Genomic DNA, 25,537 nt, shown 5'->3' on the forward strand with positions numbered 1-25,537 from the left:
AGGAAGGATTTACTGTTAGATCTCGTAATGGGGAATGAACCAGATCAAATAAGAGAAGTCAAAGTAGGGGAACATCTAGACACTAGTGACCATAATATAATACCCATTAAGTTGATAATTGAGAAGGACATAAGTATGACAAAAACCAGGATAATAGATTGGAGAAAAGCTGATTTTGAGGGGCTGAGAATCGAACTTGGGAAAATATAATGGGCAACAATGTTGGCAAAAAACGATGTAAAACGACAATGGGAAACATTTAAAATGGTGATCAACAGAGTGAAGTAACAATATATTCCGCTCAAAGGAAAGAACAAATTAAACACTAATGAGACCCCATGGATGAATAAAGCCATAAGGGAACAATTGAGGGCAAGGAATGAGGCATACATTAAGTACATGGACAGCAGAGGAGTATAAAGGAGTTTATGAAAAGATGAGAGAAGTCAAAATAACAATTCGGAAGGCAAAGAGGAACTATGAAATTAAATTATCAAGGAACATAAAACAAAATAGTAAAATATTTTAGACACATCAATAAAAAAAGGAAAGGTTGGGATGGGAATAGGGCCATTAAGGGATAGACCGGATAATACCACAGGTAACAATAGAGAGATGGCAGAAATATGAAATGATTATTTTTTTTCAGTATTTACCAGGGGGATAGAACAGGTGGACATGACATTGGATGATGAGATTAGTAATGAGATAAGTACATTTAAAATAAAAAGAGGGGATATATTAAATAAACTAATCAAACTCTAAAGAGGATAAAACCTCTGGTCTGGATGGATTGCATCCTCGCTTTTAAAAATAGTCTAGGGAAGAGATAGCAAAGGCATTACTACACATATTTAATAATTTGTTAGAAAGTGCCAAAGGACTGGCAGATAGCTAACATAATACCTGTTTTTAAGAAGGGGGATAGAACATGCACATGGAATTATAGATGAGTCAGCTGAACGTTGGTGGTAGGAAAAATAATGGAATCCCTACTAAAGGAGAAAATGGAAGCACATCTAGAAACAGAGAATGGTTGAAGTGAATAGTACAGATGCATTTAAGAGGAGGCTTGACAAGCATATGAGGGAGAAGAGAATAGAGAGTTATGCTGATAGATTTAGTTAAGGAAAGACTAGAGGAGGCTCGAGTGGAGTATAAACGCTGGCATGGACTGGTTGGGCCGAATGGCCTGTTTCAGTGTCGTATATCCTATGTAATCTTGTGTCAGTGGTCAGTGCTGCAGCAATTTGCTCCACCACCTTTGGTGACCAACTCATTGGCACTAGGAATGGCCCAAGAGACCAGTGAAATTATTCAAATTACCCTGACCCTCTTCTGCCACCATAGAAATTCATTTGGGGTCAGGGATACAACCATGAGGCAGATATAAGCTCTGCCTGCTGAAGATAGGAACAGAAGTAGGCTCTTCGGCCCCTCTAGCCTGTTCCGCCATTCGGGTGCACGAACAGCGAGACTGGGGCGGGGCGGGGGGGTTGGTGTATGTGTGCATAAATCGTTGAAGGTGGCAGGGCATGTTGAGAAGGCAGTTAAAAAGGCTTATTGGATTCTGGGCTTCATAAATAGAGGTATAGAGTACAAAAGTGTGGACATTCTGGGCACCACAATTTAGGAAGGATGTGAAGACCTTAGCGAAGGTGCAGAAAAGATTTACGAGACTTATTCCAGGAATGAGGGACTTATGTTGATAGACTGGAGAAGCTGGAGGCGTTCTCCTTGGAGCAGAGAAGATTTGATTGCAGTGTTCAAAATCATGAGGGGTCTGGACAGAGTAGATAGAGAGAAACTGTTCCCATTGGCAGAAGGGTCGAGAACCAAAGGACACAGATTTAAGGTGATTGGCAAAACAACCAAAGAATATGTAAGAAAAAAACGTTTTAGGCAGCGAGTGGTTAAGATCTGGAATGCACTGCCGGAAAGGGTGGTGGAGGCAGACTCAATTTTATCTTTCAAAAGGGAGTTGGATAAGTATTTTAAGGAAAAAAAAAATCACAGGGCTCCAGGGCTAGGGGAGGGGAGTGGGACTAGCTGAGAGTCAGCAAGGGCTCGACGGACCGAATGGCCGCCTTCCGTGCTGTAACCATTCTATGATTCTATGATTCAATGAGATCATGACTGATCTGTATCTTAACTGTACTTACTCTCCTTGGTTCCACAACCTTTCATACCCTTAGCCAACAAAAATCTATCGATCTCAGTTTTGAAAGCTTCAGTTGACCCACAGCCTTTTGGGGGAGAGAAGTCCAGATTTCCACTACACTTTGCTTCCTGATTTCCCTCCTAAATGGCCTGGCTCCAATTTTAAGAAAAATAATATTTGGTTGTTAATACACGTTCAAGTTCCAAAAGACATTCAGAACTCAAAAGTGTTATTCTGCGCAATTTCCTTTGTGATGCGCGACATTGGCAAAACACTTGCTTTGGGTCCATTTTTTAATGGAATTCATGGCTGTTACTTTCTTTGGGCTCAAGTTTCGTAACCCCGCTAGAACGGCACACATTGGAGAGGCCCGCCTAATTTGCAGAACTGAAAAAGCGCCAAATACTTACCTCGCGACTCTCCGATATCTGTAGGGCCGTTTCCAGCTCGGTGCGGCGCAGCAGGAGCTGCTGGGGGCGGAGCTACAGCCCTGCACCAAAAATAGTTCCAGCAGCTGTGCGCGTGCGCAGTAACTCCTGGCCCTGCCAGCGCGTCCCGTCTCCGGGCGACGACCCTTTCCCTGGCCGAAGGGACGTCGTCCCCTATTCCAGGCCAAGTGGCCTGACAGTACTTACCTCTTCTGCGGCAGCCCGCCCGGCATCTCCTGGAGGCAGTCCCATCCCGAACACTTCGTCGGCGGTGGGGCCCACCCGCCCGGCTTCTCGCTGGGGATGGGCCCCGTCCAAAGTGGCGTGATCGTCGGCGACGGGGCCCGCCCGAAGTCCTGGTTGGCGGCGGGGCCCGTCCGAAGTCCTCGACGCCGGCAGGCCCCGCCCGAAGTCCTGGTTGGCGGCGGGGCCCATCCGAAGTCCTCGACGCCGGCGGGCCCCGCCCGAAGTCCTGGTTGGCGGCGGGGCCTGCCCGAAGTCCTGGTTGGCGGCAGGCCCCACCCGAAGTCCTGGTTGGCGGCAGGCCCCGACCGAAGTCCTGGTTGGCGGCAGGCCCCACCCGAAGTCCTTGACGCCGGTGGGCCCTGCCCGAAGTCCTGGCCGGCGGCGGGGCCTGCCTGACCATCTCCTGGAGGGGGGGGGGGGGCCCGTCCCAGCAGGCTGTTGAAGGGCTCCTGGTGCTGCAGGAGGTGAGTAGAAACTTTACATTTTTTATTTATAGATTTTAATTATTTTATTTTTAATTTTGTAATTTTTTTGGATTGATTTATTGGTTGATTTATTTTTCATTTATTATTGATGATGGCTCTTTATTTGTAAAAGTGAAGTGTTTAATGCTTGTAAACTTCCCTCCCCCCCATCTCTCGTTCCCTACGCCTAATTTTATAAAATGTAGGCAAGGTTTTTCTGAGCATACAAAAATCTACGCTTACTCCTAGTTTGGAGTAAGTTTTCGCTGCCTAAACTTGCAAAACAGGCGTAAGGAGCCGGACACTCCCCCTTTTGAAAAAGAAACTTCTGAAATGAAACTATTCTAACTCACTAGAATTGGAGCAAACTAAATGCCGAGAATTGCAATTTCTAAGATACTCCATTCTAAACTAGTTGCTCCAAAAAAATAGGAGCAACTCGAGCTGAAACTTGAGCCCTTTATTCCCCCATCAGAGTAAATAGTTTTTCTGTATCTACCCAATTGAACCCTTTTAAAATTTTAAACATTAAGATCTACTGTGACTAAGAGTTAAATGTGCCCTACAGTTCCGTTCTAGAAAAAGTATTAACAAACCTTTGTGTATTCGTGGGGATAAGTAGGGCTGTTTCTCTGCAAAACAACATTCACTGCAGTCGAAAGCTTTTTCATTATGCAAAAGTACGTTGCAAGGACCTAATAACGCATTCGATGAATGCAAATTCTTTCTTCACTATTTTTGTCACAAAGGGCTAGGCCCTCCACTTTTTTTGCCTGCTTAATGCCCACTCAGCCACTGAAATGACATAGAACACCCAGATATTGCCCATTTTGGCACAAAATGGAAACTGAGGGGCATTTTTCGGAGACTTATTGCCGAGCGTTACTTTCTCCATGTGCTTAATGCCGAGAAAAAATATAACGGCCCACCCACTTTTTTTGGGTGGAAACAGCAGAATGGGCAATTTCAACGCCCATATTATCGGCCAGCGTTACTTTACTCACGGACTTAATCCCTAGATTCAATAATAATGCCCGGTGACTGGTTTTGGTCATAAAGAGCTAATTTACCCAAACTAGCGGCCATGGAGATCGGCCACCATCAATTTCACCACCTCGCACACATATCGCCCAGAATATCACCCGCTCAAAAAAACACCCACAAAAAGTGGAACTCACCGGGATCGATGCCAGCGGTGTGGCTGGCATTTGTTAAATCCCACTCTTACGCGAGGAGCTGATATCGGAAAGATTTGCCTGAAAGAACGCTGATGTGAGTGACAACGCTGACACACTGCTTTGTGTGTGCAGCTCAGACATCAATGGTGCCCATCACCTTGGTGCCAGTTAAAGTTTACGTTGATTGATAAGTTGTATTTAACCCTTTCACGGTAAGGAATCACCAGTGTGTAATGGTCCAGCTATCTGAGACAATGCGCAACAAGGTTATGTTCAATAACAAAAGTTTAACACCAGCATTGGTCTGAAATCATAAGTAACACAGCCAATAACACCCAACCCCCGCCCACATCCAACTTTTTCCACCATTGACATAAATCACATGGTCAACATGTCCAACAACACAGAATACAAAGGCAAAGCAGGAGCGTGGTCCCCAGCCCCCATACATTGCAACAATTTGCATACATCCAGATGGAGATATAACACAGCCATCACCTGCGGACATGCACCTCACTTTCCTTCCCTCCTCTCTTTTTTCTCCCCACCTCTACCCCTTCCCCTCCTCGCTCCACGGCGGGTCCTGGACGGGTACAGGAGTGGGGGGTGCCAAGGGGGCAACATTCTCTGATGCAGAAGCAGGATCTTGGCCCTTGCTCTCATCTGTCGTTCGCAGTGATGGTGCGGAATCTAGAGGTGGAGTGCCGAGCTCTGGGACCACTTGGAGGGCTGTGGCAGCAGTGTTCTAGGCTATCGCATCCAGGGACTCCGCCATGCGCGGAATGTACTCGGACATGGTGGCCAGGTGTCGGGATATGCACCCAAAGCTTCGATAAGCTGGTCACCAATGTCTACAGTTCTCCTGGACAACTGAACCATCTCTCCGCTGTCATGTCGCGCTCGTGGAACAGACCTGCCGCGTTCATGAGGCCTCCACTGGGTCGGCACCCCATTTGTCCTCCTGGGGACAAATGGGGTGCCCTGTGGAGAGGTGCTTGGGGCTGGCACCTCCAGAGTGGAGGCGGGAATGACCGGAGGACCACTAGATGGCCTTGGGGTGGAATGGGTTCTGGAGCGTGGCGATGCAGGTTCTTCGAAGTCCGCGCTCTCATCCGTCGAGAACAGACCCAGCGGATTGACGGGCGACAATCGGAGCTCCTCAGCACCAGATGCAATCGGATCGTCTGCCGACTCCTGCCCCACACCCCCACCTTTTGGCCTCTGTGGCCTTGCCTGGGGCCGCGCTACTATATGAGCTGCAAGACACAAATGAGGTTGTTAGAGGAGAAGGAGGTGCTAGGGTGACAAGCTGAGTCCAGCGCTACACACAGCATATGTACGACAAAAGCACCACCGCTCTCAAAATCATCGCAGACATCACATTTCATGACCATCAACACATTGTGAATTACAATGATTTTCATTAGGCCAGCATTATTTCTATGACACTTTTAGAGATCATCTATCATATATGATTGTTCGGATAAGAGTTGGTGTGACATCTATTGACCTTACATCACGCAATGGTGTACGCTTTACTCACGTGGCATCACTTCAGGGTCTGCAGATGTGTCCGTGGCTGTCCGGAGGTGCTTCCCCACGAGTGCTAGCACTCGCTCCTCCATCTCAGTGATGTCGCTGGGGACTCATGGCCCCCCACCTGTTCACCTCTGCATGAACCTCATCGTCACTAGCTTCTTCTGTAAAAGGTGTCAGGACGACATGGCATGAGATCATTGCGTGATATCATTGCTATGTACTGTCACAGAGACTAATACAACACATAACCGACAGATGTAATCATGATTATTATGATTATTATCATTCTTTACCTAAAGACGTACACCGTGACCGCAGGCTTTGAGTAAAACATTCCCGGTAAAAGTGCAAGACCTCACATTTCAAAAACGGCAGCAGGATTCTGAAAACTTCTGCTGAGCGATCAAACTGTTTCCCCGTCTCTCATCAGTCGTGGCCGGTGAGAGTAAATCTCTGCTGCACAGAGGCCACCAAGTGAGGGTCGAGCCTCCAGCCATAATGGGCTCAGTTTTGGCAGGGGACGCCTGCTCCACATTGTCAGAGGCAGGGAGCCACACAGGAGGAGGCGTTGCCATCACCAACGAGTCCTGAGGCAGTGGAAAAGGGAGACAGCAGCCATGGCTGCCCAACATGTAGAAGGGCCTGCAGATGTCCGCAGACGTCAACGTCCAGAGCCTGGACAGCAGGGAGATGGCGTGAGGAGGAGGGTGAGATATGTTGACCCGCCTCACCAGATAGTGGCGAGGAGCTTTGCCAGCAGCAGCTTACAGAGGCTCCGCAACATCATCAGGAAAAGGGAGAAGGTGCTCAGTCAGCTGTATGGGAGGGGCCCAGCACGTGCCTCTGCCAAGGAGGCCCTACAGTCCTAGGGTCTACTGGCGTCTGTTCTCCTCCCTACAGCTCAGCAACGAGCAATGTGTGCGGAGGCTGAGATCCATGAAGGACATCCTGACCGAGCTGTGCAGTGTCCTGCGGCCAGCTCTGGAGCCTCACACAAGGCTGAGGACAGCGCCCAGTGTGGAGACCAAGTAACGATAGCTCTGAACTTTTACGCAACGGGCTTGTTCCAGTCTGCAAGTGCAGACATCTCCAACATCTCCCAATTCTCCGCGCATCGCTCCATCTGACAGGTCACCAATGCGCTGTACAAATGAAGAGTGCAATATATCTCCTTCCCCATGACCAGGGAGAAACAGGTGGAGTGGCAGGCCGGATTTGTCCGGATTGCAGGGTTCAGGGGGCCATCGACTGCATACATGTTGGACTGAGGGCGCCACAACACCATCTCGAACATCAACAGAAAGGGATACCACTCTCTGAATGTTCAATTGGTGTGCAACCACCAGTGAAGGATCCTGGAAGTTTATGCCAGGTATCCAGGCAGCAGCCATGATGCCTTCATCCTGCGCCAGAGCAGTGTCCAAACTCTTCACCGGTCCAAACTAGGACTGTGGGTGGCTGCTTCAGGATAAGGGATATCATCCCCTGTCCATTTGGCTGCCCACTCCACTTCGCAACCCCAGGACTGCAGCCGAGCAAACGACACTCATTCTGACACCAGGTGCATCATTGAGCACTGCATTGACATTGGCATCTTTGTGGTTGTCTGCTGCATACTGTATAACCTGGCTGTCATGAGTGGACAGAATTGAGGCCGAACCAGAGTTACCACCACAGGAGAAGGTGCAGCAGCAGGAGGAAGAGGAGGAGGACGTCTTGAGCCACCCAGGAGGCATCACCATCCCAACCCTGCAAGGGAAGTGTAGACACGTCTGCTCGCTGCTCGATTCTGATCATTTCATCCCCATATGACCCTTCAGCTTCTACTTTCCACGGCAATCCCAATGAGTGCCTGGATACATAATTGCCCACCATCACATTCTACACCCACCCAGATATAGGTGCAAAAAATAAAGATTTAATACATAATCAATATCACTCTAAACAGAATAATAAACAGTGCCGAAAAGTAACACATAAACATAATTTTCCACTCTTGTGCATTTCCAAATAACTCCTCTTACGTGTGCCTACCCTACCAATTCGCCTCAGTGTCTCCCCTGTGGCTGCCTCATGGGTCTGGGAAGGCTGCTGTTTTCCCTGTGTGGAAGCTGCAGATGTCCTTCTCGGATGCAAAAGATGGAGTCAGATCCAGAGTGTTAACAATGTTCGAAAACTCAGCACTGTCCTCAATGCTGTCAGTATGCTCATCTGGCTGGCTCTCATCAAGGGTCTCCTGCAGGCCTTGTGACAGTCTCTCATCATCCGGTGTCTCAGGAGGAGCAGCTTCATCGCTTCGGCTGCCACTGCTCCCAATGCTCTCCCCCAGGTCTGGCAATGGTCCTTCAGCAGGATCCTCTCCCTTGCCTCGGCTGCCACTCGGCCTCTCATCTACAAGCATCAATGGGAGAGCGGCTGTCATGAGGGAAAGGTAGGGGATTGACGCATGGAGCCAGCAAATAGCAGACTTTCGGAAGGAAAGGCACAGTAGGTGCTGCAGCATTCAGGGAGAGATAGCTTTAAAGAAGTGTCTTCACTTACCCATGCTGCCCACATCAGCATCGCCAGTACCGGAGCCCATAGGAGGGGGTGTCACATCTGCAAACATAAATGGGAGAAGGCCTGCCGTGAGGGGGAGATGGGGAATTTACACATCGAGCCTACAAGTAGCAGACTTTCAGGGCAAAAGCACAGTAGGTGCTGCAGCATTCAGGGAGACATAGCATTAAAGAAGGGCCTTCACTTACCCTCATCAGCATCGCCAGTGCCCTGGGCCACAGGAAAGGCACCATGTCTGCCCACGAGTACCTCGACCCTTGCCTGCAAGGGTGTGAGGTCTTGTATGTCGGCCTCGCCACCACCAGTTCTCCTTTGCTCAAAGCGATTATGAGCACGTTTGGCCTGCAGAACAAAGAATGGTTGGTTTGTAGCATCATGGTGATGCATCAGAAATGAGAGCACAAGTGTGTGTCCGTGACATGCAGCTGTCAATGTGAGATGAGAGGGCCTCCATTGCAAACACATACACACACACACACATACATACACACACACACATACACACACACACACACACACACACATATATACATACATAGAGGCCTCAGCAATGAAATGCTGCATCAGTGACTAAAGTGTGAAGGTGGGAAATAAGGGAAGGTTGAAGGAGAGACTTGCAGTTGAAAGGTGAGCAGTTGGTGAGACAGGTACTCACTTTCATCAAACGAATGATGTCGTTTATCCTTTTTCTACATTGGGTCACCGTCCTATTATGGTTGGAGGTCCCCGACACCTCAGCACCTCTGTCTCCAGCTTGGCATCAGAAAATCTCGTAGCCCTTCTTACCACAGCAGCACCAGCCATCCTGGCACACACCTCCTTCCCTCCTCAGGGCCTAGCTGCAAACCCGGGCTTTTAAGAAGGCCAGGAAACAGCTGGCTTGTTGGCTAGCAATCACATTAAGGGTGAATTTCCCCGTGGGAATACCGCCCCAATTAACCCACCCACACCACTGCAAACTATCAATTTTGAAGGGCACTTAGTGCTGGAGGACTTTTTGGGGGTTAAAAAGCTGAATATGGATCCAATGACTGCTGCAACCATAGCGGCACTAATCGGGGGAAAATGGCGTTATAACCAGCAGCTTTCTGGCGGCACTGAATTTCGGCCCCCAGGTATTCCTTAACACTCTGATATTGATGATATGGTGTCCTAGCCAACTTTTTTTCCTCAACCAATACCAGCAAAAAAAAGATTATCTGGACAATTATCTCATTGCTGTCCGTGGAACCAAATTGAGTGCCGTGTTTCCCGACATTACAACAGTTACTAGACTTTGAAAGTATTTCAGTGGCTGTGAAGTGAATTTTGGACGTCCTGAGGTCGTGAAAGACACTATATAAATGCAAGTTGTCCTCCTTCTTCATCATGTGGGAGTCCAGGAAATAACTTTAAAATTAGAGCCAGATCATGCCGGGGTGATGTCAGGAAACACTTCATGCAAAGGGTAGAGGAAATCTAGAACTTTTGTTCAAAATGCAATTGAGGCTAGGTTAATTGAAAATTTCAAAACTGAGATGATAGATTTTTGTTAGGTATGGGTAATAAATGATATGGAACCAAGGCAAGTAAATGGAATTAAGATACACATCAGTCATGATCTAACTGAATAGCGGAGCAGGCTTGGAGGGCTGAATCCTGTTCCAAAGAGTCGTCTTCTTTTATTAGGGTACTCAATAATAAAAGCCTAAACAAATTGTGACACACAAAATAAAATATTAAGTATACTTAATCCTGTTATATTATTCTTGCGTATCTGTGTTTCTTAGTAAGCAAATGGCGATTTTGAAATGACCTCTTAAAGGAAAATGCCACCCTCATTAGAATGATGAGAGAACTAAATACTTACATGCCTTTCACTCACACCTGTCAAAGAAGGCAACTTGCCAACACTACCTGATTTAGCCTGTGTGTGGGCAACTCTTAATGAACTCTGAAGATGGCCCACCATTTATGGGCAGTAAATGTAACCTTGCCTTCATCCTAAGAACAAATAGAAAAACACATTTTGAGAAAAATATAAAAAAAAAACTGAAGGACAGCACCCCCCAATTACTGGACTGGAATGTCAGCCTAGATTATGTGCACACAAAGGGCCCAAGTTTCCACATGATTCGCGCCTGATTTTTAGGAGCAACTGGTGGAGAACGGACTATTTTAGAAATCGCAATTCTCCACATTTTTTTTTCTGCAGTTCTAGTCAGGTAGAACAGTTCTAGTTTAGAACAGAATTTTTTCTTCAAAAGGGGGCGTGTCCGGCCACTGACGCCTGATTTGAAAGTTTCCACAGTGAAAACGTACTCCAAACTAAAGTAGAATGGAGCCAGTGAAGATTTTTGTAGAACTGAAAAAACCTGTTCTACACATTAAAAAATCAGGCGCAGGTTACAAATTAGGCGTCCAGAACGAGGTGGGGGGGAAGGGAACTCATTAAATTCAACAATAAATCCTTATTTATACTTCTACAAATATTACACAAATAAATCCAACCTGAATAAACATTTATAAGCCAAGAAAAGATTAAATAAACCATCTTCCTACCTGTGTGAAAGTGCTTCAGCCAGGGAGAATTCTGCAGCTGTTCGTGCCGCTGAGCGGGAGGGGGAGAGAGAGAGAGAGAGAGTGGGGGGGGGGAGAGAGGGGGCGGAGGGAGAGAGAGAGAGAGAGGGGGAGGAGGGGGAGAGAGAGAGGGGGGGAGGGAGGGGGAGAGAGAGAGAGGGAGGGGGGGGAGAGAGAGGGGAGGGAGAGAGAGAGGAGAGAGAGAGGGGGGGGGCGTCGGGTCGGGGAACAGGAGCGCGGGTCGGGTCAGTCGGGGGGGGGAGCGGGTGTCTGGTCGGTGCGGGGGGGGGCGGGAAGCGGGTCTCGGGGCGGGGTGAGAGGAGCGGGTGTCGGGTCTCGGGTCGTCGGGGGGGGGGGAGCGGGTGTTGGGTCGGGTCTGGTCGGTGGCGGTGGGGGGGCGGGGAGAGCGAGTGTCGGGTCTGGTCAGGCAGGGAGCAGGAGCTGGCCGTGGGAGGAGCCCCAGTGAGGCCATTGGGCCAGGGCTAGGGGCTGCGTGCTTCGGGCCCCTCCCACACAGTTCGGCGCCTGGAGCTACTGCACTTGCGTGCCGACTGTAGCGCGCATGTGCAGAGGTCCCGGCACTGTTTTCAGCGCAGGGACCTGGCTCCGCCCCCCCACAGCTCGTGCTGACTGCGCCAAGGGCCAGAGGACCTGTAAGTAGGTGCAGACTACCGAGGATTTTTTTAGGCGCCGTTTTAGGCGCGAAAAACGGGCGCCCAGCTCGGAGGGGCGCCCGTTTTTTTTCTTGTGGAAACTTGGGCCCATACTCTCTGACACACAGGTTGAGTGCTATTAACTGAGCCAAGCCATTTGTTGGCACAGCAGAAATGTTTGGCAGCTTTTGTAATGGTGATTGTATAATCTATCTTTTTAAAAAAAAGAAGCCAAGTTAAATGTTGAGAAATCTTACATGTCAGTATTGTCAGGAGATTTCATTATCTAGCCCTTTGAAGGATCGCTGAACTGCGTTGCTCTCAAACCATCCAATAACGGCTCATTTTGTTTTCTCTTTCAGAACCTGCCAATCACTATTGTGAAAGGGCGGGAAAAGGCGGGACATACCCACGGCAGTATCTCGTCTCTCACCATCGCAAGGACTATAGTGATGGTAAGTTAAAGGACAGATTTTTTTAGATTCCTGATGGTCCTGCATTGATTGACTCAATTTTATTATTTCATCCCTTGAGGGAAAGTTCTGTATAATTTCTCAGCTCTGCCCACATAAAACAGCAGAATATCTATCTGTATGTCTCTATTGGCCAGTTGCTTGCCACGGAAGCTGTTTCCTAGATCCCAGTAGCACAGGTACTCTACAGAACTATTTGGTCATGTTATTTGGCATAAAGATCATAAAAACATGAAGGGGGAAGAAGCACTTAGCAAATCATTCCATTTCAAGAGACCTTAGTTAGTTTGTAGTTATGGTCTGCAGATCAAGAATAAAGAAAACATCTTTCAGCTAATTACAGGAAAACACAGGAACAAAACATTCGGCATGTTGTTTTAAAAATGCAAATGCATGGTGATACTTTGGCAGACAATGTTTTTGAAAAAAAAATCACTCCCCTGCGTTGGGGCTGGTTGATTCTTGCTGAATGCAGTTGCAAGGAGACGAGAAGCTCATTAATACCAGACCCAAGTAGCTGCTCTTCATGTCAGAGCTTAGAGTGTTGGCAGGCTCTCCAACCTTGAGCACATCCTGTACCCGCCCAATACCCACATATGCGTTCTTTCCAGTGGGAGTCAGTGGACAGTCAAGTGAAGTGGGAGCTGTGTTTTTTGTTTTCCACTCTTCTAGCCCAGAAATGTTGAAGCCAACTGTTTGTTCTCCTATTGCTACCCTCTCTGAGATCAGCTAATTCGGAACAAATGGACGATCGAGCCTTGGGCCTCCCTGATCTGTATGACTTAATTGCATAGTAGGCAATGCAATTAACAACTGTGCTATTGGGACTTCTTAAACAAGAAGGTTTAATAAAAGGGTTTTGCACAACAGTCTGGGATCGATAGCATAGTGGTTATATTACTGGTCTAGTCAATCCAGAGGCCTGGACTAAATCTGGGAACATGAGTTCAAATCCCACCACAAATTTAAATTCAGTTAATTAAATTAAAAAAAATCTGGAATGAAAAAGCTCACTGATGTCCTTACCTGGTCTGGCCTATTTGTGGCTCTAGATCCAAAGCAATTTTGACACTTAACTGCCCTCTGAAATGGACCAGCACGCCACCACCTTCTCAACGGCAATTAGGGATGGGCAATAAATGCTGGCCTTGCCAGCAATGCCCACATCCCGTGAATGAATCAAAAAAAAGTCTTCCTCTGTCTCTTCTATATTTCCTCTTTCTTCCCATTGTGTTTATATTCACATATTTCTAAATATTTGGGATCTTTTTTATGTAAAGACTGCCATATAAATCCAAGTGTAGTCCATGAATCTGGAATAGCAGCAGATTTTTTTCTGGCGTTTCATATTGCTGATGCACTTAATTATTAAAAAATATAGTCCACTTGGCTCATGGTACTGCTCTTAACACTGAGTGGGGAGGTCATAGGTTCAAGCCCTACTCCCGGACTTCAGCATGTATTCTAGTGCATCAGTGAGGGAGCGCTGCATTATTGGAGGTGCTGTCTTTTAGATGAGACATGAAACCGAGGCCATGTCTGTAAAGTCCTGTCCCCTCAGTACAGATTCACACGAGGCATGCAGTGAAGTCAAGGTCACTCTGGACCTGCACCTTTATTTCACAGCTCTGGAATGCTGCACTTGCCTGAGACCTGTCCTTATATACCTGTCTCTTGCAAGTGTACCCCTGGTGGTAAGGTATGCTGGTGGTTACAGGTCATATCTTATTACAGTCATGTATAGCATGTTAGGATACAGTTATATATAATAATGTAAGATACATGACATCACCCCCCCCCCCCCCCCCCCAAGGTCTTATTGTCTTTATAGGTTCAGTCTCTCAGGTGGTCTACGCTCTCGCGTGGAGCGTCTGAGTTGTGGTTCAGTTGTTTGCCTTGGTGTCTGTTTTTCTTTGGGTGTGGTTGCTGGTATCTCGCCTGGGCTGTCTGTTGGGATTGCCCTTTCCTCAGGTTGTTCCCTCTGTCTGTTCACCAGGTGTGGTGCGAGTTCCACATTGTAGTCTGCCTCTGGTTCCGCAATGTTGGTTAATCTGCTTTTGACTTGGTCTACATGCCTCCGACAGGTTTTGCCATTGTCCATTTGTACTACCAGTAGCCTGTTTCCTTCCTTGCCCGTTACTGTCCCTGCAAGCCATTTGGGACCCCTTCTATAATTTAGTACAAACACTTTGTCCCCTATCTCATTCCATCTCCCCCTCGAATTTCTGTCATGGTACTCAGTCAGCTTACGGCGCTTTGCCTCAACGATTTTGTGCATGTCTGGGAGGATTAATGAAAGCCTTGTTTTTAAAGTCCTATTCATCAACAGTTGCGCGGGGGGATCCCAGTCAGTGAGTGCGGACGAGATCTGTATGCCAGCAGCAGTCACGACAGGCGACCCTGCAGCGTGGGACCTTGGATTTTAAGCATGCCTTGTTTAATGATTTGCACTGCTCTCTCCGCCTGGCCGTTGGAGGCCGGCTTGAACGGTGCCGTCTTGACGTGATTTATGCCGTGGTCAATTATAAAGTCTTGGAATTCTGCGCTGGTGAAGCACGGACCATTGTCACTGACCAATATGTCAGGGATTCCGTGTGTTGCAAACATGGTTGCGAGGCTCTCCACAGTGGTGGAGGTTGTGCTTGAATTTAAAATGGTGCATTTGATCCACTTTGAAAATGCATCTACAACTACGAGGAACATTTTGCCCATGAATGGGCCTGCATAGTCTACGTGCACCCGCGACCACGGTTTGGTAGGCCAGGGGCTCAGTGGAGCCTCCCTGGGGGCATTGCTGAGTTGGGCACAAATGGTGCACCTTCGGACGCAGAGTTCCAAGTCCGCGTCAATACCAGGCCACCAGACGTGGGATCGATCTATGGCCTTCATGAGAACGATCCCCGGGTGCTCGTGGTGGAGCTCCCGGACAAATGCCTCTCTGCCTCGCAGAAGCATGACTACTCGGCTGCCCCACATCAGGCAGTCTGCTTGTAGTGATAGCTCATGCATGCGCCTGTGAAAGGGTTTTAATTCCTCGGGGCAGGCATCGTGAGCTTCTGCCCAGTCACCGGTTAGGACACATCTTTTTACTAAGGATAATGTGGGGTCGCTGACCATCCAGGCTCTGATTTGGCGATCGTCATGGGCGAAACTGTGGACACAAAGGCATTGATTGCCATGACTATCTCACAGTCCTGTTCGTCAGACCCTTCCGTGGTCGCCAGGGGTAGCCTGCTGAGCGCGTCGGCACAGTTGTCTGTGCCTGGTCTGTGCCTTATGGTATAGTCGTAGGACGCCAGCATGAGTGCCCACCGTTGAATTCGCGCCAAGGCGTTGGCGTTTATTGCCTTGCTCTCGGATAGGAGGGACGTGTGGGGCTTGTGGTCGGTTTCTAACACGGACTTGGCCCCGAAAAGGTATTGGTGCATCTTTTTGAAACCGTACACACACGCGAGTGCCTCCTTCTCTACCATTCCGTACCCGTGCTCCGCCCGCGAAAGTGACCTGGAGGCATAAGCTATGGGTTGTAATTTGCCCGCAATATTGACATGTTGCAAAATGCACCTGACCCCATACGCTGACTCATCGCATGTGAGAACTAGCTTTTTACCTGGGTCAAAGAAAGTCAAAACACTATTGGAACACAGAAGGTTGCATGCCTTATTGAAGGCGCGTTCCTGGGCGTCCCCCCAAAACCAATCGCACCCCTTCCTGAGTTGCACCTGGAGAGGCTCCAGCAGCGTGCTTAAGTTCTGCATAAAGTTCCCAAAGTAATTGAGTAGCCCGAGAAAGGCGCGCATTTCTGAGACATTCCGGGGCCTGGGTGCCAGGCGAATTGCTTCTATTTTGGTCTCTGTTGGGTGGATTCCATCAGCGGCAATCCTTCTGCCCAAAAATTCAACCTCAGGTGCGAGAAACAGGCACTTGGATTTCTTGACTCGTAGGCCTACCCGATCCAACCGCTTTAGTACTTCCTCCAAATTACGGAGATGGGAGTCGATGTCCCTGCCCGTGATAAGTATGTCGTCTTGAAATACAACCGTTCCCGGGATGGACTTGAGCAGACTCTCCATGTTGCGCTGGAATATGGCAGCTGCCGACCTGATGCCGAATGGGCATCGATTGTACATGAAAAGGCCTCGATGTGTGTTGATGGTAGTAAGTAGCTTGGATTCCTTGGTCAATTCTTGCGTCATATACGCAGATGTGAGGTCTAATTTTGAGAAAAGTTTACCTCCAGTCAATGTGGCAAATAAGTCCTCCGTTCTGGGCAGCAGGTACTGGTCCTGTAGGGAAACTCTATTTATGGTAGATTTGTAGTCCCCACAGATTCGTACGGATCCATCAGGCTTCATGACTGGGACGATGGGACTTGCCCAGTCGTTAAATTCCACAGGTGATATAATGCCTTCCTGCAGAAGCCTGTCTAGTTCGTGTTCAATTTTTTCCCTCATCACATAGGGTACAGCTCTGGCCTTGTGATGGACCGGTCTAGCATCCTGTGTGATGTAGATTTTGACTTTGGCCCCTTTGAAAGTGCCCACACCTGGCTGAAAGAGATGTTCAAATCGCTTTATAACTGTTGAGCAGGAGGTCCGTTCCTCTAATGACATGGCATGGACATCATCCCATTTCCAGTTTAGTTTTGCTAGCCAGCTTCTCCCCAGCAGTGCTGGGGGGGTCTCCGGGGACAATGCACAGAGGAAGTCGGTTCACTGTCCCTTTGTGTGTGACAGAGAGCATGGCGCTGCCGAGGACTGGTACAATTTCTTTGGTATAGGTCCTTAGCATGGTGTCGACCCTTGTGAGTTTTGGTCTGTCTCTTTTATGCGGCCACAGTTGTTCAAATTGTTGAGCGCCCATGAGAGATTGACTTGCTCCCGTATCCAGCTCCATGTTGACAGATATCCCGTTGAGTAGGACCCTCATCATTATAGGAGGCGTCCTGTTGTCAGAGCAGCGGCCATTGATCGTGTTGACCCGCTGTACATCGGTGTCCCGGGTACTGTTCCCACCATCTTCTGGTCCACTTTCTGACCCATCCGATTCGTATATCAGCCAAGCTGCCGTTTCTTTGCACATGCGGGCCAAATGCCCTGTATATTCACAATTTCTGCAAACAGCCTGCTGAAATCGACATCCCCTTGCCGAGTGCCCACCCCCACACCTCCAGCACAGACCTGTTCCATTGTTCAAAGTGTTCCCAAAGAATGAGCTGCGTCTGGCTGATCTCTCTTTAGTTTCTCTCAGTTTGTAGTTGATTGCTCGCATTGTGGGTTAATGAGGTGTGAACGGCCGTTCCTGTGGCCCTTGATGGCTTCTGCCTGCTGTTGAGAGCCTGTTCTCCCTGTTTTGTCTGTGTGTGGGGGTAGCAGCTTGTTTAGTGCTGTGAACTTCTTGTTCCGATATTTCGTTAGTTGTCGTACCTGCATTGTAAATCAACCTCGTTTCTTCTTCCCCTACCGAGAATGTCTGTGCAACCAGTGCTGCTGCCTCTAAGGTCAGGTTCTTGGTCTCTATGAGCTTTCGAATATGCCTGCGTGGCCTGTTCCTTCAATGAAAAAGTCTCTCAGCATTTTTCTCCTCAGTTCATCGGAGAACTCACATAAACTAGCCAACCTCCGAAGTTCCGCCACGATGTCGGGTATGCTCTGGCCCACGCAGCGTCTGTAGTTGTAGAACCTGTGTCTGGCCATGTGTAGGCTGCTCGCTGGCTTCAGGTGGGCTCTTACCAGTGTGCTCAATTCTTCAAACGACTTGCGTGCTGGTTTCTCAGGTGCCAACAGATCCTTCATTAAAGTGTATGTTTTCGAGCCGCAGCTGGTCAAGAGATGGGCTCTTCTCTTGTCTGCCTTATCGTCGCCTAACCTGTCTTTGGTTACAAAGCTTTGCAGGAGCCTTTCTATAAAGTCCTCCCAATTGTCTCCGCATTGTACTTTTCATCTGATCCGTTGTTCGCCATTCTGTGGATTCTGTAATCCCATCCTCATCGTCATTGTAAAGTCCTGTCCCCTCAGTACAGATTCACACGAGGCATGTAGTGAAGTCAAGGTCACTCTGGACCTGCACCTTTATTTCACAGCTCTGGAATGCTGCACTTGCCTGAGACCTGTCCTTATATACCTGTCTCTTGCAAGTGCACCTCTGGTGGTAAGGTATGCTGGTGGTTACAGGTCATATCTTATTACAGTCATGTATAGCATGTTAGGATACAGTTATATATAATAATGTAAGATACATGACAATGTCAAACTGCAATTTAAAGATCCTATGGCACTGTTTGAAGAAGAGCAGGGAGTTCTCGTGTCCCGGCCAACATTCATTTAACCCATTTGCTTTTATAAGACCTTTTTTGCATGCAGATTGGCTACCACATTTGCCCACATAAAAGCAATGACTATACTTCAAAAGCAATTAATTTGTTGTGAAGCGCTGTGTGATATTTGAGTGTGTGAAATGTATAATTTTTGTTTTGCTAATCATTTTTTATTCAGGGAGAAGAACTTTTCCCCGGAGCTTTATCCATCAGGAAAATCTTTTCCAGCTGATTCCTTCCAGTCGGTCACACAGTGCCAACGGGGACAGCATGGGCAGCACCTTGCAGTATGATGAGAGCCGAACCGTTCGGTGGATCAGCGAAGACAAAAGTTGCCTGAAAATTCTTGACAGGCACTTGCCTTCAATATGTAAGTAAATCTGTAGCACTTCTCCCAAATGTAAATGAGGGCTGAGCTACAAGGAAAGATTAGGGAAGATTAAGATTCTTATATAAAAGATTGTTCAAATTTCTTTGATCACTAAATTGGGTTGGAAATCGGTGGTTAGTGGTGTGCCGCAGGGATCGGTGCTGGGACCACAACTGTTTACAATATACATAGATGACCTGGAAGAGGGGACAAAGTGTAGTGTAACAAAATTTGCAGATGACACAAAGATTAGTTGGAAAGCAGGTTGGGTAGAGGACATAGAGTGGCTGCAAAGAGATTTAGATAGGTTAAGCGAATGGGCTAAGGTTTGGCAGATGGAATACAATGTCGGAAAATGTGAGGTCATCCACCTTGGGAAAAAAAACAGTAAAAGGGAATATTATTTGAATGGGGAGAAATTACAACATGCAGAGGGACCTGGGGGTCCTTGTGCATGAATCCCAAAACGTTAGTTTTCAGGTGCAGCAGGTAATCAGGAAGGCAAATGGAATATTGGCCTTCATTGCGAGAGGGGTGGAGTACAAAAGCAGGGAGGTCCTGCTGCAACTGTACAGGGTATTGGTGAGGCCGCCCCTGGAGTACTACGTGCAGTTTTGGTCACCTTATTTAAGGAAGGATATACTAGCTTTGGAGGGGATACAGAGACGATTCACTCGGCTGATTCCGGAGATGAGGGGGTTACCTTATGATGATAGATTGAGTAGACTGGGTCTTTACTCGTTGGAGTTCAGAAGTCTGAGGGGTGATCTTATAGAAACATTTAAAATAATGAAAGGGATAGACAAGATAGAGGCAGAGAGGTTGTTTCCACTGGTCGGGGGAGCCTAGAACTAGGGGGCACAGCCTCAAAATACGGGGGAGCCAATTTAAAACCGAGTTGAGAAGGAATTTCTTCTCCCATAGGGTTGTGAATCTGTGGAATTCTCTGCCCAAGGAAGCAGTTGAGGCTAGCTCATTGAATGTATTCAAATCACAGATAGATAGATTTTTAACCAAGAAGGGAATTAAGGGTTATGGGGAGCAGGCGGGTAAATGGAGCTGAGTTCACGGCCAGATCAGCCATGATCTTGTTGAATGGCGGAGCAGGCTCGAGGGGCTAGATGGCCTACTCCTGTTCCTAATTCTTATGACCTTATGACCTTATGACCTTATGTAACGCCTTTAGAAAAGATGAAGTTTCCCTCTGTTTCGCTTTTTCTGCTCAAAGTCATGAATAGGAAATCTACACATTTACAATGTTGCTACACAAAACGACCACAGGAATGATTACTCTAGCGATATTAATGCGGAACATCACTGATATGCATAATGTGGTATAGATGGAATAAACTATGGGCTAGATGTTAGGCTTTTCTGTTTTCGGGGCGATAACGGTGGCAGAGTGGGAAGGTTAGTGGCCAGGAATAGTTTGCGCTTTAGTATTTAAGTTTGGGCATCTGGGCCCTGCGTCAGGGAGTGCAGCGCTAATGGCGGGTGTTGTACACCTCTCATGGCACAAGAAAGGGAAATCCCGAGCTGAATAGCTAGCCAGGGAGCCCTCCGAGAGAAGCCTGGGGGGTGGGCATTCCTAAAACATTGCCCTGGCCACTGCAACACAATACGCACCAAAAATGTAAACAAAAAGCACTCGCACTTTCTTTTGGAGTACATTACCTTCCTTTCTGACGCTGGGATTGTTCAATCGCTCTGATTTCCCAAGTGGCCATTGCAGGCGCACTTGTGGGCGGACGGGACAGGCAAGACTCAAAACTTGAACTGGTGTCGCAACCAGAGGAGTTGCACTCCCAGCTCAGCTCTTCCGGGTGGTGCTGCTCACCATCGCCTGTCACGCCGCTCCAGAGCGAAACCTGGAGCGCAAAGGACCGGGAAATCTAGCCCCTGTAATGTTTCTGGGGGGAGAGTATGCAAGGGAAGAATTTCTCCGGTCGCTGTATGGTGCAACATTGTAAAAATAAGCATTTACAATCTTCATGAATGCATGCAAGATTACTTAACACAGCCCCCATTTTAACCTAACCCACCCTGATAATGGGCCGGATTTGGCTCAGACCTCCAATTTACACTGTATGATTTTATGTTTCGTTCAGTTCTGTGGAGTGTTAAATTGTGTGGTTGTAAATCTGATGCTGACGTAACACAGTCCTGTTCTCGCAACGTGGGTTAGGTTTAAATTGAGACGATAGCTACTAAAGCATTTCTTTACCCCATGGTGAAAAAATATATATATGATGCGATGCATATATATTTATAACATGGTTTATAATAAATTTTCATTCAACAGTTCATATCCATATAACAAACTCCAGTTTGCAGACTGGCTGACTTTAATTTAACTTGTTTTTTTTATTGTGTTAAGGCAACACTTTAACATCTTCTACTCAAACTAATATATCATTATAAAGGCTAATACATTGTGGAGTATGTTATCAAATAGTATTAGTTCGGTTTCTGGAGGGAGAAGATTTAAGGCATGTATTGAAGAAGTATGTGGGTGGTGTTGATATATTAAAAGGGTTAGTCTTATTAAGGCCTAATAGCCTTTTCCCACATTAATCATTTTATGTTTTTTGAAGTTTAAACAAGGAAACACCAATTGCAAAGAGTGCAGTGACACCGCATTTTAATTTTTTTTTCCAACAGCACCTCGAGCCCCCATCAACTGGAGACTAGGAAAGTTTCTTGGACGAGGAGCATTTGGTGAAGTTTACCTGTGCTATGACGCAGACACGGGCAGAGAACTGGCAGTCAAGCAAGTGGCTTTTGACACAGATAGCCAAGAGACGAGCAAGGTTGGTGACTTTGAGTCCAAAGTATGACTCAAGCTGCTCATTACTCACAAGTTCTAGATTCTTGTTCGACCTTGCTGGCAGTTAAATATTCCATAATTGTACTTTTTCCAGGAAATAGCTGCACCATCCCTTTGACCAGTGAGGCTATAGGGATTACATTCTATTAATAGATTCAGCCTCTCTACCATATTTTAAAGTTTGCATTAAGATTGTGACAGAATTCATATTTATCTTAAATTTTGAAGAATTTTTGAGATAATTGGGAAAAGAAACAGAACAGAGATGAGATTTCTTTTTTACAAAGTGAGTTCTGATGATCTGGAATGCACTGCCTGAAAGGGTGGTGGAAACCGATTCAATGGTAACTTTCAAAAAAGGAATTTATATATACTTGAAAAGGAAAAATCTTCAGAGCTGTGGGGAAAGAGCGGGGTAGTGAGATGAGTTGATTCCTGAGTTGAGGGGGTTGACTTATGAAGAAAGGTTGAGCAGGTTGGGCCTATACTCATTGGAGTTCAGAAGAATGAGAGGTGATATTGAAACATAAGATACTGAGGGGGCTCGACAAGGTAGATGCAGAGAGGATGTTTCCACTCGTGGGGAAATCTAAATCTCGAACTAGGGGACTTAGTTTAAGAATAAGGGGATGCCCATTTAGAACTGAGATGAGGAGGAATTTTTTCTCTGAGGGTTGTAAATCTGTGGAATTCTCTGTCCCAGAGAGCTGTGGAGGCTGGGTCATTGAATATAAGGTGGAGATCGACAGATTTTTGAACGATAAGGGAGTGAAGGGTTATGGGGATCAGGCAGCGAACTGGAGCTGAGCCCAAGATCAGATCAGCCATGATCTTATTAAATGGTGGTGCAGGCTCGAAGGGCCGAATGGTCTACTCCTGCACCTATTTTCTATGTTTCTATGCTGCACTCCCTCAATAGCAAGAATGTCCTTCCTCAGATTAGGAGACCAAAACTGTACACAATATTCAAGGTGTGGCCTCACCAAGGCCCTGTACAACTGCAGTAAGACCTCCCTGCTCCTATACTCAAATCCCCTCGCTATGAGGGCCAACATGCCATTTGCCGCCTTCAGCGCCTGCTGTACCTCCATGCCAACTTTCAATGACTGATGTACCATGACACTCAGGTCTCGTTGCACTTCCCCTTTTCCTAATCTGTCACCATTCAGATAGCATTCCGCCTTCCTGTTTTTGCCACCAAAGTGGATAACTTCACATTTATCGATATTATACTGCCTCTGCCATGCATTTGCCCACTCAGCTAACCTGTCCAAGTCACCCTGCAGCCTCTGAGCATCCTCCTCACAGCTCACACTGCCACCCAGCTTAGTGTCATCTGCAAACTTGGAGATATTACATTCAATTCCTTTGTCTAAATCATTAATGTATATTGTAAATAGCTGGGGTCCCAGCACTGAACCTTGCAGTACTCCACTAGTCACTGCCTGCCATTCTGAAATGGACCTGTTTATTCCTACTCTTTGCTTCCTGTCTGCCAACCAGTTCTCTATCCACGTCAATTACCCCCAAAACCATGTGCTTTAATTTTGCACACTAATCTCTTGTGTGGGACCTTGTCAAAAGTCTTTTGAAAGTCCAAATACACCACATCCACTGATTCTCCCTTGTCCACTCTACTAGTTACATCCTCAAAAAATTCTAGAAGATTTGTCAAGCATGATTTCCCTTTCATAAATCCATGCTGACTTGGATCGATCCTGTCACTGCTTTCCAAATGCGCTGTTATTACATCTTTAATAATTGATTATAACATTTTCCCCACTACCGATGTCAGGCTAACCGGTCTATAATTCCCTGTTTTCTCTCTCCCTCCTTTTTTAAAAAGTGGTGTTACATTAGCTACCCTCCAATCCACAGGAACTGATCCAGAGTCTATAGAATGTTGGAAAATGACCACCAATGCATCCACTATTTCTAGGGCCACTTCCTTAAGTACTCTGGGATGCAGACTATCAGGCCCTGGGGATTTATCGGCCTTCAATCCCATCAATTTCCCTCACACAATTTCCTGACTAATAAGGATTTCCTTCAGTTCCTCCTTTTCGCTAGACCCTCAGTCCTTTAGTATTTCCGGAAGGTTATTTGTGTCTTCCTTAGTGAAGACAGAACCAAAGTATTTGTTCAATTGGTTTGCCATTTCTTTGCTCCCCATTATAAATTCACCTGATTCTGACTGCAAGGGACCTACATTTGTCTTCACTAATCTTTTTATCTTCACATATCTATAGAAGGTTTTGCAGTCAGTTTTTATGTTCTCTGTAAGCTTACTCTCATACTCTATTTTCCCCCTCCTAATTAAACCCTTTGTCCTCCTCTGCTGAATTCTAAATTTCTCCCAGTCCTCAGGTTTGCTGCTTTTTCTGGCCAATTTATATGCCTCTTCCTTGGTTTTAACACTATCCCTAATTTCCCTTGTTAGCCACGGTTGAGCCACCTTCCCCATTTTATTTTTACGCCAGACAGGGATGTACAATTGTTGAAATTCATCCATGTGATCTTTAAATGCCTGCCATTGCCTTTCCACCGTCAAGTATCATTCGCCAGTCTATCCTAGCCAATTCACGTCTCATACTCTCGAAGTTACCTTTCTTTAAGTTCAGGACCTTAGTCTCTAAATTAACTGTGTCACTCTCCATCTTAATGAAGAATTCCAGCATATTATGGTCACTCTTCCCCAAGGGGCCCCGCATGACAAGATTGCTAATTAATCCTCTCTCATTACACAACACCCAGTCTAGGATGGCCAGCTCTCTAGTTGGTTCCTCGACATATTGTTCGAGAAAACCATCCCTTATACATTCCCGGAAATCCTCCTCCATCATATTGCTTCCAGTTTGGTTAGCCCAATCTATATGTAGATTAAAGTCACCCATGATAACTGGTGTATCTTTATTGCACGCATCCCTAATTTCTTGTTTGATGCCATCCCCAACCTCACTACTACTGTTTGGTGGTCTGTACACAACTCGCACTATCGTTTTCTGCCCTTTGGTGTTCCGCAGCTCTACCCATACAGATTCCACATTATCCAAGCTAATGTGCTTCCTTACTATTGCGTTAATCTCCTCCTTAACCAGCAACGCTACCCCACCTCCTTTTCCTTTCTGTCTATCCTTCCCGAATATTGAATACCCCTGGATGTTGAGTTCCCAGCCTTGGTCACCCTGGAGCCATGTCTCCGTAAACCCAATTACATCATATCCGCTACCAACCATCTGTGCAGTTAATTCATCCACCTCATTACGAATGTTCCTCGCATTGAGGCACAGAGCCTTCAGCCTTGTTTTTTCAACACTCTTTGTCCTTTTAGAATTATGTTGTACTGTGGCCCTTTTTGATTTTTGCCTTTGATTTCTCAGCCCTCCACTTTCCCTTATCTCCTTTCTACCTTTTGCTTCTGCCCCCATTTTACTTCCCTCTCCCTGCATAGATTCCCATCCCGATGTCATATTAGTTTAAACCCTCCCCAACAGCACCAGCCAACACTCCCCCTAGGACATGGGTTCCGGTCCTATCCAGGTGCAGACTGTCCGGTTGAAAGAGATTGGATTCTAAGAGTAAAGTGGGTAGAAATTCACCTCCGCCGGAAACGGGTCGCACCTATCCTTTTTCCTGTGTTTTCACTGCCATAATGGATGAGCTGGTCTCTTCCACGAAATTCAGGTCTTTGTCTTTTTATCGAGTGGAGCGGAAGTCAGTCATAATGGGGGTGGAAGTGGGGGCGGGTGGAGTGTCTGCCGCTG

General features: G+C 46.9%; 1 protein-coding gene across 2 annotated transcripts in view; it reads left to right on the plus strand.

The window, feature by feature from the left end:
• Nucleotides 1-25,537, plus strand: part of map3k22 (mitogen-activated protein kinase kinase kinase 22) — a 168,469-nt gene that overhangs the window by 108,366 nt on the left and 34,566 nt on the right. For both annotated transcript variants that reach the window (XM_070876618.1, XM_070876628.1), the window contains 3 exons: nt 12,150-12,242; nt 18,755-18,946; nt 21,608-21,756. In XM_070876618.1, the coding sequence (XP_070732719.1) occupies nt 12,150-12,242; nt 18,755-18,946; nt 21,608-21,756 (434 nt within the window). The remainder of the gene's footprint in view (nt 1-12,149; nt 12,243-18,754; nt 18,947-21,607; nt 21,757-25,537) is intronic.

Source organism: Pristiophorus japonicus, chromosome 1, assembly GCF_044704955.1.
Source record: "Pristiophorus japonicus isolate sPriJap1 chromosome 1, sPriJap1.hap1, whole genome shotgun sequence".
Lineage (NCBI taxonomy): Eukaryota > Metazoa > Chordata > Chondrichthyes > Pristiophoridae > Pristiophorus > Pristiophorus japonicus.